Source organism: Triticum dicoccoides, chromosome 1A (assembly GCF_002162155.2).
Source record: "Triticum dicoccoides isolate Atlit2015 ecotype Zavitan chromosome 1A, WEW_v2.0, whole genome shotgun sequence".
NCBI classification, from domain to species: Eukaryota; Viridiplantae; Streptophyta; class Magnoliopsida; order Poales; family Poaceae; genus Triticum; species Triticum dicoccoides.
Window position 1 is genome coordinate 556985336 of NC_041380.1, and position 12398 is coordinate 556997733.

General features: G+C 46.7%; 2 protein-coding genes across 2 annotated transcripts; one reads left to right on the forward strand and one right to left on the reverse strand.

The window, feature by feature from the left end:
* Positions 1-2140: 2140 nt before the first annotated feature.
* LOC119289390 (myb-related protein Hv33-like) lies at positions 2141-3833 on the forward strand. The gene is made up of 2 exons (XM_037568725.1): positions 2141-2701; positions 2852-3833. The coding sequence occupies exons 1-2, from the start codon at positions 2433-2435 to the stop codon at positions 3462-3464; spliced, it is 882 nt and encodes a 293-aa protein (XP_037424622.1). The 5' UTR covers positions 2141-2432; the 3' UTR covers positions 3465-3833.
* A 6714-nt stretch (positions 3834-10547) lies between these two features.
* Positions 10548-12121, reverse strand: LOC119289379 (myb-related protein Hv33-like). Its single transcript, XM_037568716.1, has 2 exons — positions 11575-12121; positions 10548-11456 (listed from the first exon to the last, which is right to left on the reverse strand). The coding sequence occupies exons 1-2, from the start codon at positions 11847-11849 to the stop codon at positions 10841-10843; spliced, it is 891 nt and encodes a 296-aa protein (XP_037424613.1). The 5' UTR covers positions 11850-12121; the 3' UTR covers positions 10548-10840.
* Positions 12122-12398: the final 277 nt, after the last annotated feature.

The following is a 12398-nucleotide window of genomic DNA, read 5'->3' on the forward strand; positions in this document are numbered from 1 at the left end:
TTGTGTCAAATTTTGATCAAATACATAACTAACAAAATGTCAATGCATGTTAATAAAAATTATATCGCTGAATTCATGTTTGAACATAGTTTTTAATGATATTGTTTTTATGACATGCATTAACGTTTTGTGAGTTAAATCTATAATGAAAATTCGACACAAAATATAAAAGGGACCAATAAAGCAGGAGTAGTACTAATTAGTTGGTTTTCATGAACAAAGAGCAAACATCAGTAACTTTCAGGCCTTCGCTCTGTTTGATTTCATCGGTCTGCTTCGTATGTGGCTAAGCAAGTTAGAGACGGCAAATTACCTGCTGATCGGCACGATTTACGCGGTCATAAGGTCGAGACGCATTGAGTTGTACCCACCGTCGACGGTCGATGGATGACTAGCCTGCAAACTGAGGCCAGAGTTGAACACGTTTGGGAACACTGTTGTCGACGCTACAGATTTTCTGAACCCCCAGGTGACTTCTGCCGTACAGCCTTTTCTTCGCGGTAAGCGACTAAAGGCATGTATAATGGTGGCATTTGGATATAAATGTCTTATGACAAAAAGTAATTTGAGGCATATGTGTTGATTTTTTTCTCCCCAATGCAAGCTACTATTAGTGGGCCTTATCAAAAAATAAAAAAATGACTCTCACTACACATGTATCCCTTCTCTTTACTTCAACTTTTTCCAACTTTATGCACCGAACCACACTTTTCTCTCTAAGCACCCGCCTCCTGAAGAGGATCCTGCTTCCCCATCCGAACCTACTTTTTCTGTCATCCGATCCTACATGGCATGTGAGGCATCACTCTAGGACTATGCATTGGGCATCCCCTAAGCGTGCGCCGTACCTTTGTCATCGATTTTCTTCGTTCCTTTCTTTCTTCTCCTGTGGTGGTATCGTCAAGTCAATCGATCATTACAGCGACGAATTTCCGCCATTTCACCGACATGTAGGTATATGCTGTGGCTTTTTTGGAAATTCATCGATGCTCCCGGGAGCACGCGCTCCTACGTGCGATAATGTTTTCTGAAATGTCAAAATTCCAACAAAAAATTTATGTGTTCTTTGTCACATCCAAATGCTACATACAAATTTATAGGCAAAAATGATTAAATATTTTGACTTGTGCAAAAAAACAAAAAACACCAAATGTTAGCTCTAAATGTCACCCTAAATTGTTTTTTTTTTCACCAGCGAAACACCGCTGCTCCGTTTCGCATGAAATTTTTCGAAGATGCTTGCGACACTAACACGAACATCTACAGAATATTTCAGATTTTTTAAAAAATATTTACTATATTTTACGTTTACTATTGATGCGAGAGCGCGCGAAAGCCAAAACGCCATTCTCGTGACTTTTGTACGTCCTCGCTTGAAAACGGAACATCCAGCGTGATTGTGAGATCATCGACGGGCCCGGCCGGGCAGCGCGAAAATTAATTACTCCCCCGAAACGCCATTGTCACTGCCGCCACGAAGCAAACAGGAAAACGATCTACGATCCATCCGTCAAGCTTAGTAAAGGGCCTTTTAGATCAGTAATAAGCACTGGTGCAAAGTGATGACACCGCGTTAATTTCTCCTCCCTGCTTCTGGAACGACAGTGCAGCTCGACCCGTCGCCGGCCGGCCGGCCGCTGTCAGTTAGTCAGGCTGACAGACAAACAGCAGCGACCCGATTTTTTACTTCCTCCATTTCATAATTTAGTGCTTACTCTATCCCCGTGCTTCAACTTTGACCGTAAATTTAACTACCAAGACCGATTGCGGCGGGAGCAAAAGTTATATCAGTGAATTCGTATTCGAAAGAAGTTTTTAATTATGTAATTTTTTCTCCCGCCGCAATCGGTCTTGTTCATTAAATTTATGGTCAAAATTCGACCTCAAAAAGCGCGGGCGCACTATATTTTGGAATGGAGGAGCTGTGGAAGAAAATCAACAGTGTGGACTGTGGACTGTGGCAGTGTCGCACTTAATCAACAGTGTGGACTGTGGAGCTCTCGGAGAGGAAAGACGGGCTTCCTTGTCGCGGAGGAAAATCACGTCCCCAACTAACCCCACACACCTTCTCTCTCTCTCTTTGACACAGTGCCCCGGCCTGTCTCTCCTCCCTCCCCTCCGCACGGCGCCGGCGCACTATTTTATCCCACCGCGCGCCACAAACCGCAGGTGTCTTGAGCTCCAATCCATTGCCTCGTGGCCTTGCTTCGAACCTACTTGATCGCTGCCTCACCTCACTCTCTCCCTCTCTCTCGCCGAGTGAGCTTGCGGTTCTTGCCACGCACGCCTCCCCCATATATACCCCACCATATATACCCAGCAGGAAACCATCGATCATACCGATCGCCATTACCTCAATCCATCGAGACGTTGCTTAGCTCGTCCGAGTAGCTAGCTACGAGGCCAGTTAGCCGGCCGCCGGAGAGGAACTGATGGGACGTCCGTCGTCCGGCGGCGTGGGGCAGCCCAAGCTCCGCAAGGGGCTGTGGTCGCCGGAGGAAGACGAGAAGCTCTACAACCATATCATCCGGCACGGCGTTGGCTGCTGGAGCTCCGTCCCCAGGCTCGCCGGGCTGAACCGCTGCGGCAAGAGCTGCCGCCTCCGCTGGATCAACTACCTGCGGCCCGACCTCAAGCGCGGCTGCTTCTCGCAGCAGGAGGAGGACAACATCGTCGCGCTCCACCAGATCCTCGGCAACAGGTCCGTGCAATTGCGAATTTACGGTCCAATTCGTTCAGTTACAATTGCAAATTTTCAGTACAGTGTTGCAATGCGCGGAGATCGTTCGAGCAGAGTGAGTGAACTGAAGTATTAGGGACGACATGTATACTGATGCGTGCGCGCGCACAGGTGGTCACAGATCGCGTCGCACCTGCCGGGCCGGACGGACAACGAGATCAAGAATTTCTGGAACAGCTGCATCAAGAAGAAGCTCCGGCAGCAGGGCATCGACCCGGCCACGCACAAGCCCATGGGCGCCGCCGACACGGCCACGGCGGCATTGCCGGACGCGGAAGACGAAGACCGCAAGCCCCTTGCCGCGGCGGCCGACAGCAGCCTCGCTCCGAAGCAGCCGGCGGTGTTCGACCCGTTCCCGGTGTGCGCCGACTACGGCGCTGAATTCGCCGACGGCCTCGGCACGGCAAACGCTGCCGCATTGTACGGCCAGTTCGGATGCGGCAAGGAGGGCGCGGACGAGGACGCCGGGTTCGGCGCGGCGGACTACAGCTGCGTGCTGGACGTGTCGGAGAACCTGGGCTACGGGGAGAGCTCGAGCAACAGCAGCAACTGGAACTACGGCGGCGAGGTGGGCAGCGTGCTCGACGGCGAGGTGCCGCACTGGGGGAAGGCGGAGATGGAGCAGCAGCACACACCGCTGGAGCACAAGTCCTCTCTGCCCTGCCAAGAACAGAGCCTCCTCGCAAGTTTCGATTTCAACTTGGAGCTGGAACCATACTTCTGAACTTTTCTTTCTTTCTCCCTCCATTTTTTACCTTCTTGAATTATCTCGATTCCCACCCACACACTCTACTATATTTGCACGTCAGTACAGGACAGCAAAGAACCACCAGAAGGCCAATTAGGGATTGTACGTACGTAGTACCTATACATACGTTGATTTTCACAGAGACGACACACAATACAGCCATAGAGCTCGTACAGAGAACATTGTTGCGTAGTAGTAGTAATCAAACACCTGTAAAAAATAAACATTTGTCGAAATATAATGCCGGGCTCACTGATGTGTCCGGGTGTAGTACTTTTTTCTCAACAATAATTTAGCGATGGGGGCTTGCGTGAATTACACATGCAGGTTACTGTCTCCCAGTCACGCTTTAGCCTTTTCCAGATTTGTGCCTCACGAAAGCGGGGAGGAAAATCGCGAAAGCAGCCGTACGGCGGTTGACGAACCATTAGTGCTCCAGCGAGGCCACATTAACATTGCTATCCGTCCATGCTGGCCGCAATCAATCAGTAGTAGAAAATTAGCGCCAGGAAGAAAAGCCAGCACCACTTCAACGTGGAGATCCTCCCGGCAAGGTCTCTTTCGGCCGGGCCACGGCGTACGTCCATGGCCCTGCAGATCGGTCGTGGGGGCAGCGGCCGGGCCGGAGGGCGGAGAGGGACAAATGACTCCACTGCTCTAGCACTGTTGTTGAGCAGCGCGGCGAACTGCTGGGTGAGATAGGAGAGGTCGTCGCCTAGCGCGCGCTAACATGGCATGATTGGGGCACGTCGGGCGTGTCGGGGCCGAGGGGCGTGGCGACGGCACGACACGACGGCCCCGCCCGCGCGTGATGGCATCATCGGTGTCGAGCTGACCGATCAGGGCGCGGGGCCGCCCGCCGCTGTGCGTGCGCGACACCGCGGTGGCGGGCGACGTAGGGGACGCCCAGACCACCCAGCGTTTTCGGGAGTGGCTGATGCTGCCGTGCATGTGCGCAATTAAGCACCTCATTGGGACGATAATAGGCCACATGAACCCATGGATAATTGTCCTGTGGAGGGATCGCCAGCTAACCAAGGCGAGATGGCGCGTGGATGGATTGGATGGCGTGGCTCTGCTAGCTCGGCGCCAGAGGCACGAAAGCTACGTGCATGCAATGCAAAGGCGTTCCACTGGCTATTTCTCACCCGGAGAGCGAGATAGCGAGATGCACGTGCACCATCCACACGCGAAATTTCCTAACCACAGCGAAAGGTGGAGTCAGTCAAGTGGCAAAACGGCTAACATGATTATTTTTTTGAAACGGCCTACAGGCTACAACATTAGAGCACCTTTTCTAACTTTAATAACTTGTCAAACAACCTCCCAAAACTTACCTCCTCTTCCTTAAAAAATAAAACTTAACTTCTCAAATATTGGAGGAGCCAACCTTATACGTTGGTTCAAGACACACTCTAAAATCAGTGTGAAAAAACATTTCACACTGACTTTTAAAACTATGTCTGACTCCTTTATTAATGAGATGAGGCGAAGCTTTTGCCTCCGTTTCAAAAAAAAAAAAACTTTTCACACTCACTTGTTATGCATGAATGGGCCATATGGATGTCTCGGATTTCCTAGGAATTATTTGAAATACTAAAATGGCTGAAAGTCTAATATTTCAATAGTTTGTAGGTCACCGATGACCTTGGATGTGTCTCATGGCAATCCGCTACGGTGGACCTCAAGCAGCCACGCTCTGCACCGTTGCGGTGGTCACCGACGTGCGTGAAGACGCTGCTGGCGGACGGGTGCATCGGTGACCGGGTGCGAAGCCAGCGCCATTGTGTGCTTACTGTGTTGTGGGAGGAAGAGAGGGAAGAGGGGAGGAAAGGGAGGAGGTGGCGAGGAAGCGGTCTTAGGCAGGGTCTAGCGGGGCTTGGAGGCAGGGCCATATGTCCACATGTGCAACAGGAGCAACTGAACAGGGCCCCAGCATCGGAGGGCCCCCAATTTTTTTGTTAATCATGGTATTAACTGAAGCATTAATACTAGAGTAAATAACTGTTGGAATTATTCTATGGCAAGTAATCCTATGTATCTATCTCCAATCACGATCCATCAATCTAGTATGTGACGTCGTCGGGTTTTTTGAACTTGTGCTTCCAATCTCTACTTCTAATGGAGCAGTCGGTAGTCTCGCTTCCAGGTTTTTTTTCGTCCCACCACTTTCTTTCGTTTTTTTCGTAGGTTAACCGTCGTAGATTTTTTTCGATGCTGGTTTCTTATTCACCGGTTTATTTACCCCTCAGCTCTTTCCTTGCAAATCAGCACTTTCCAAACGTGCACGCAATCACGGATCTAAATTTACTAACTTATCCAAATCAACCGATACCTTCCATTATTGCAAATTTCTTTAGGAAACAAATAATAGATTTTAAGGAAACAAATAAAAGATTTTAAAGACGCATCATACTTTACTAACAATCACTAAAAATCAAATCTAAATTAATTAACCTTACCTTAAATCACTCAATCACTTTAATTAGAAAACATTTTCTTTCCTAACTGCACCCCGCTTAGTGTGCACATAACAATCCGAAGTAATTAGAGTCACAAGATTGAATCCATTTATTTAGAGTGACATGATTGAATTCATTTATTAACAATAATCCTCACCAAAAGTGCATTTAGCAATTTTAGAGGTCGGACCAAAACTCTGCCATCTGCTCGCCCGCGTTTGTTTAGGTACAGAAAAAAATGGCATAATATATGGAAACAACACGACCGGGGCGGCGGCGCAATCTTCGGGGATAGGGGATCGGAGGAGAAGGATTGGCCTGGCAGCATGATCGGGGTGCTTCCCCGCGGCCGCGGCCGTCCTCGCGATGCCACCTACCCGAAATCAACGCTGCTCCCTGCCGTCAGCCGAGGCGACGCCGCCTGCCCTCCTACCCACGGTCCGCTGCCGCGTGCGGCTACGGCGGGAGGAGTAGTGACGGGGCCGAGGTCCTTCATGCGTTCCCGGATGGAGGCCATGATTTCGTCGAGGTCGTTGCTGCCTCCTACACTAAGGGTGTGTCGCCGAGATCGAGGCGAGCATGAGGAGCTGTGGCCACCGCCATGGTCACCCCATCGCAGGGGATGGAGCACGCCGTCGGCCTACAGCTTGTGGAGATCACTGTTGCTCTTCAGGTCGCGTGGTGACCGGATCTTGCCGATGTGTCCCTCCCCGGCGACCTCCTCTTCGCCCGGTTGGACGGCATGGATCTCGCCACTGCTGCCCTCAACTTCTTTGCCTCGAGCTCGACGGTCAGCCACCATGGATCCCCCAGCTGGAGGATCACGTGAACCAGCCGTCCTCCCATGCTGCAGCGGCGAGAAGGTGACATGGCTCTCCGTACACGAAGAGTGGAGTTCAGTCAAGTACTTATATACTTGGCCTCTACTGCTGATCCATGTACATGGAGAAGAACAGACAACCGCTCATTCATGCTTCGTTCCACTCCTTTGCGCTACATTACTGGAGGTGACATTTTCCTATCTCTCTATGTTGTAACAAGCCTGATGCCTGCATAGTTAATGAATTTTTTATTTAAATTTATCGCTGCTTAGTGCTTTGTTGCAATTGTTCACCCAAGATTCCTATATATAATCTGAGCGTATGTAGGCATACTTAGCTTTGCTATTCCATTTTTTCTGGCGCATAGAAATAAGAGTATTGTCCAGGTTAGGTATTCAATTGAGTATGGTATTTGGATTGCTATCAGAATGTCTTTTCTATGCATGTGATTTCTCACATCTGGTTATAATATTTGTGAAGACGTGCATTTCACGTGCACTTGGAAGCGGGCCCGTGGCCCGCGCTGGACAGCGCCGACGCCGACCCGAGCCACCTCGTCCGCGTATTCTTGGAGCTGTGGCTGGTCGATTTACATGAAATTAATTCCCTCAGTTCTGGTGGCAAATATAATACACATAATCCATATTGTTATGCACTAGCGTGTATGTGTGAAATAGATGGATTATGATCCCGTACCCAATAAGATGGATATGTGTGTGTGTTAGAGAGAGGGAGAGGGGGATAGAGAGTGAGGAAGAGGGAGGGAGAGTGTGTGTCTGTGTGTGTGAGGATTTGATGGTAAAAGGTCGCCAATGTCGTAATAATAAACTCTTAAAGTTAATGTGGCCCCGTTGCAACGCACGGGCGTTCTTCTAGTTGGTGTGATTTCTTATGAAAAATTGTACTGTTGACAGAAAAATGATTGTTTTTCTTTCACACATAGAGCCTAATTTTGAATTGCACAGGGCCTCTCATTTCCCTGGTACGACCCTGCTTGGAGGCTAGATGCTGACAGGAGAGGTAATTCCTATTTTTTATACCACATTGGCATTTGCATTTTGATGGAAATGATATGGAGCAGCTTACACTTGTTCAGTTCAATCTCCATGATGCAAATTTGGAGATTCATTTTCAGTCGTTCATGTTGTGTAGTAGTGTTTGCAAAAACCATGTGTTGAATATTGACCAAATCTTCCATGCCAAATTTAGAAATTAAAGGTCATGGCAACCTCAAATGTATAGTCTACGACAATGTTTGAAAGTTTTTTCACATGGTAAAATTGTAGATAATTATTTCCATGGCAATTTGTGTGAATTTTTAAATTTATTCCACAGCAATTTTGTTTGAATTGTTCCTATGGCAATATGTATGATTGTTTTGAATATTCCCACGGCAATTTTGTACAAACATTCAATATGTTCCCATGTCTAATTGGATGATTGTTTTGTAATCTTCCCATGGCAATATGTAGATAACTATCATGGCATGATAATTTTTAGCTCATGTATTTGTTAGTGCCAAACTTACAGCTATTTTTACATGGTGTAGTTTATCTTCAACTTTTTTTTATAAACATATCATGCATTTTCCTAGGTTTCATCTATTTATTTATAAGTTGCCATGTTTTTTTGTTGATATTTTGTTAAAGTTTTGCCATATGTATCCCTCAATTTCATAAAAGTTTTGTCATGTTATCTACAAACATGGCATTTTTTGTATATGTTAGTATTGTTCCATGTCAAATTTAATATAAAATGTTCTAATTTATATATTGACATGACAATTTTGTAAAGTTGACATGGCAAAATTAAGAAACTTTTGTTTTTCTCAAACATGTCATATTTTAGAGAGAATTGTAATGGTTATGTGGCTATTTTAGAAAAATTATTTTTGTAATTGATGGCAAATTTGGGCAATGTTTGCCATTCACAAGACAGTGGACAAGGGCAAATACTAACATTAGATCATGGTAAATCCACTAGTCTTAGCATGGCAAATTTATTAAAACCAACATCGCAAGTTTTTCAAATAATTACCATGGAAACTTGATTATAATCACAATGCCAAATAAGTACATTATCTCATGGTCAATCCATTTGTCTTGGAATGGAAAATTCATTGTAATCAGCATGATTTTTCTTACTATTATGGTAATTTATCTATATATTATTTTTTGTTATGAAAAAATAAAATATAGAGTATTTGCCATTATGTTAATAAGAGCTCATCCATTTTATTTTACTTGCATGGCCTTTTATTGTTTCAAGCATGGCATTTTTCTTTGTTTGTTTACATTTCGATTTTACATCAATATCATCGAAAACTACATAGAAACTTGTTTTTGGTCATGGCAACTTAAATTTATAAAATTACGGAAAAATTTACATTTTATTTTTTCTCTATGATTTTTAGTGTACCGTGAAATACTTCTGTGCTTTTTAATTTCACATATATTTTTCCCACATTTCAATTTTACTTTTAGTTTGTAGTGGAGCATGGCATATTTTTTAAAGTCAGCATAGAAATTCTTTGAAAAATTACCATGGAAACTTCATTATAATCTCAATGGAAAATAAGTATACTATATCATGGTCAATCCATTTGTCTTTGCATGAAAATTCATTGTAAGCAGCATTACTATTTGTTTACTATCATGACAATTTATTTCATTGCAATAGCTAGCAATTTTATCACTTTGATTGTGCCGTGGCAACTAAACACGAGGGTTGCGCTCGTTGCGAGACTTAACCCAACACCTTACGGCACGAGCTGACGACAGCCATGCACCACCTGTGTCCGCGTTCCCGAGGGCACCCCTCTCTTTCAAGAGTATTTCCTTTTTGTTATGACAAAAGAAAGTGTAGAGATGGCCATTTTGTTAATCATAGCATGGCAATTTCATTTTTACTTGCATCACAATTTTATTGTTCGATCATGGCATTTTTCTTTGCTCTGTTCATATTTTTTTTGCACAATTATCATCAAAACTAATAACTTGTTCACATGTCAAACCTAATTTTTGTTGCCATGAGAACTTAAATATAAAATCATGGCAACTTAAAAAACATAATACTGTTTCTATATGTTTTAAGTGTACTATGGCAATGTCATGCGTTTTTTTATTTCACAAGCTATTTTAATTTTCTTTTTTCTATTTGTAGGTGACTTTGGCAATGGTTTTGTTGGTTTCTTTTTTCAGCTTTTACTATGTCATATTTTGCCACCTAGGTTTTTTTTTTGTGGTTGAGCTTTGCAATTTGTTGTAGGTGTTTTTTCAGTAGTTTACCATGGCATTTTCTTGTTGGTTGTTTGAGGTTTATTATGGCAATTTTTTTTAATGTTTTCATCGTTTTTCTTTGAATATTATGGCAAATTTATTTTTTAGTAGTTTATCATTTATGGAAAACATTGTTTTGGTAAATCTACTATGTTATGACTAAAAATAATTTCAAAATTCGCCATGCTGTACAGAAATGATTTTCCTTGGCAAAAAAATATCAGACCCTGGCAATTTTTTTCTTATCCATCAAAAATTGTTTTCTAGGTAGAAATTGTTGTTTATTTTTTCAAAGTTTTTTGCTAATTGAGCCTAGCACGTTTCCCCACGTGATCCCTATTTTTCTCGGCCAGCCCTTGCATCGCGCGTTTTTTGGTTGGATGGTACCCGCTGCAGAGAGCATTTTTGTTTGCTCGATCGTTCATGCTGGGACGAACCAATCGTTGCTTGGACTCCTGGCCGAAGCTGGCGATCTCCACCTATCAACGTCCTAATTTATTCATTGCCAATTTATATTTCCAAATATTACCAAATACTCACTCCGTGACTTAATATAAATTGGTTAGTCTTGCAATTTCAACCTCATATATTTGTACAAATTCCTATAGTACAGTGGGAAAAATGGATGGTGCCGCAACGTGCACCATCCTTGTTTTGTAGTATCTTAGTATAATATAATAAACTTGGAATTGGTGCTAGAAATTACCTGAAGTGGCACTAACTTGTCTCTTAAAAAAAGAGGGAGAAAAGCAGGGAAATGTTTTTTAAGTAAAAAAGAAAGAAAGAGAAGATCAGAAGTATTGTTCCAAATTGAACTCGAAATTTGCGAGGAGGCTCTGTTCTTGGCAGGGCAGCGCGAACTTGTGCTCCGGCGGCTCGTCGTGCTGCCGCTCCATCTCCGCCTTTGCCCAGTGCAGCACCTCGCCGTCGAGCACGCTGCCCACCTCGCCGCCGTAGTTCCAGTTGCTGCTGTTGCTCGAGCTCTCCCCGTAGCCCAGGTTCTCCGACACGTCCAGCACGCAGCTGTAGTCCGCCGCGCCGAACCCTGTGTCGCCGTGCGCGCCGTCTTTGCAGTCGCCGAACTGGACGTACAGTGCGGTCGCGTTCGCGGCCCCGAGGTCGCCGGCGAACCCGCCGCCGTAGTCGGCGCACACCGGGAACGGGTCAAACTCCGGCGATTGCTTCGGAGCGAGGCTGCCGTCGGCCGCCGCGGCAAGGGGCTTACGGTCAACCGCTTCCGCGTCAGGCAATGCTGCGGTGGCCGCCGTGATCATGCCGGCGGCCATGGGCTTGTGCGTGGCGGGGTCGATGCCTTGCTTGCGGAGCTTCTTCTTGATGCAGCTGTTCCAGAAGTTCTTGATCTCGTTGTCCGTCCGGCCCGGCAGGTGCGACGCGATCTGAGACCACCTGCACGCACACACACATCAGTAATTCGGTATGTTGCCCCAAATCTTTCTGCTAGCTCCAATCAACCTCCGCGATGCAAAATTAATAAGAACTGGATGCATTGCGCGCGCGGACAGACCTGTTGCCGAGGATCTGGTGGAGCGCCACGATGTGGTCCTCCTCCTCCTGCGAGAAGGTGCCGCGCTTGAGGTCGGGGCGGAGGTAGTTGAGCCAGCGGAGGCGGCAGCTCTTGCCGCAGCGGTGCAGCCCGGCGAGCCTGGGGACGGAGCTCCAGCAGCCGACGCCGTACCGGAGGATGTGGCTGTAGAGCTTCTCGTCTTCCTCGGGCGACCACAGCCCCTTGCGGAGCTTGGGCTGTTGCATCTGCACGCCCCCAGACGTCGGACGTCCCATTGACGCCGGCTAATCTTCCTGGCAGCTGTTGGCGTCGTAGCTACTCCGACGAGCTTGGACGGATGTAACGGCGAGATCGGTAAGATGGAGCGACGGTTGCTCCCTTGCGATCGATGGCTGCCTGGTGGGTATATATGGTCGGGTATATATGGGGGGAAGCGTGCGTGGGAAGAACCGCAAGCTCACTGGGCGAGAGGGAGAGAGGGGGGAGGAGCTTGGTGAGAGAGTGAGGTGAGGTGAGGCAGCGCTCAAGTAGGCTCGAAGCAAGGAGCGCAGCGGCAAAGGAATGCAGTGGATTGGAGCTTACGACACCTGCGGTTTGTGGCACGCCGTGGGACAAAAATAGTGTGCCGCCTCGCCAAGAGTCCAAGACTAGACCGATACCACTGTGGTGAGACGGTGTTGGTTGGCGACATGGGCTTCCCCGCACGAGAAAAGAAGGTCCGCTTTCGGCACCCATAGTCTCCACGCGCTGCTAATCAAGAGCAGCTTAACACGGCACTGCTAATCAAACCGCAACCGTAAGCCATGAATGCGTCCGGGGACCTG

Coding starts and splice junctions, on each gene's coding strand:
- LOC119289379 (XM_037568716.1), bottom strand. CDS start 11,849: ATGGGACGTCCGACGTCTGGGGGCGTGCAGATGCAACAGCCCAAGCTC. Junction 11,457..11,574: donor CACCAGATCCTCGGCAACAG/GTCTGTCCGCGC, acceptor GTGTGCGTGCAG/GTGGTCTCAGATCGCGTCGC.
- LOC119289390 (XM_037568725.1), top strand. CDS start 2,433: ATGGGACGTCCGTCGTCCGGCGGCGTGGGGCAGCCCAAGCTCCGCAAG. Junction 2,702..2,851: donor CACCAGATCCTCGGCAACAG/GTCCGTGCAATT, acceptor GCGCGCGCACAG/GTGGTCACAGATCGCGTCGC.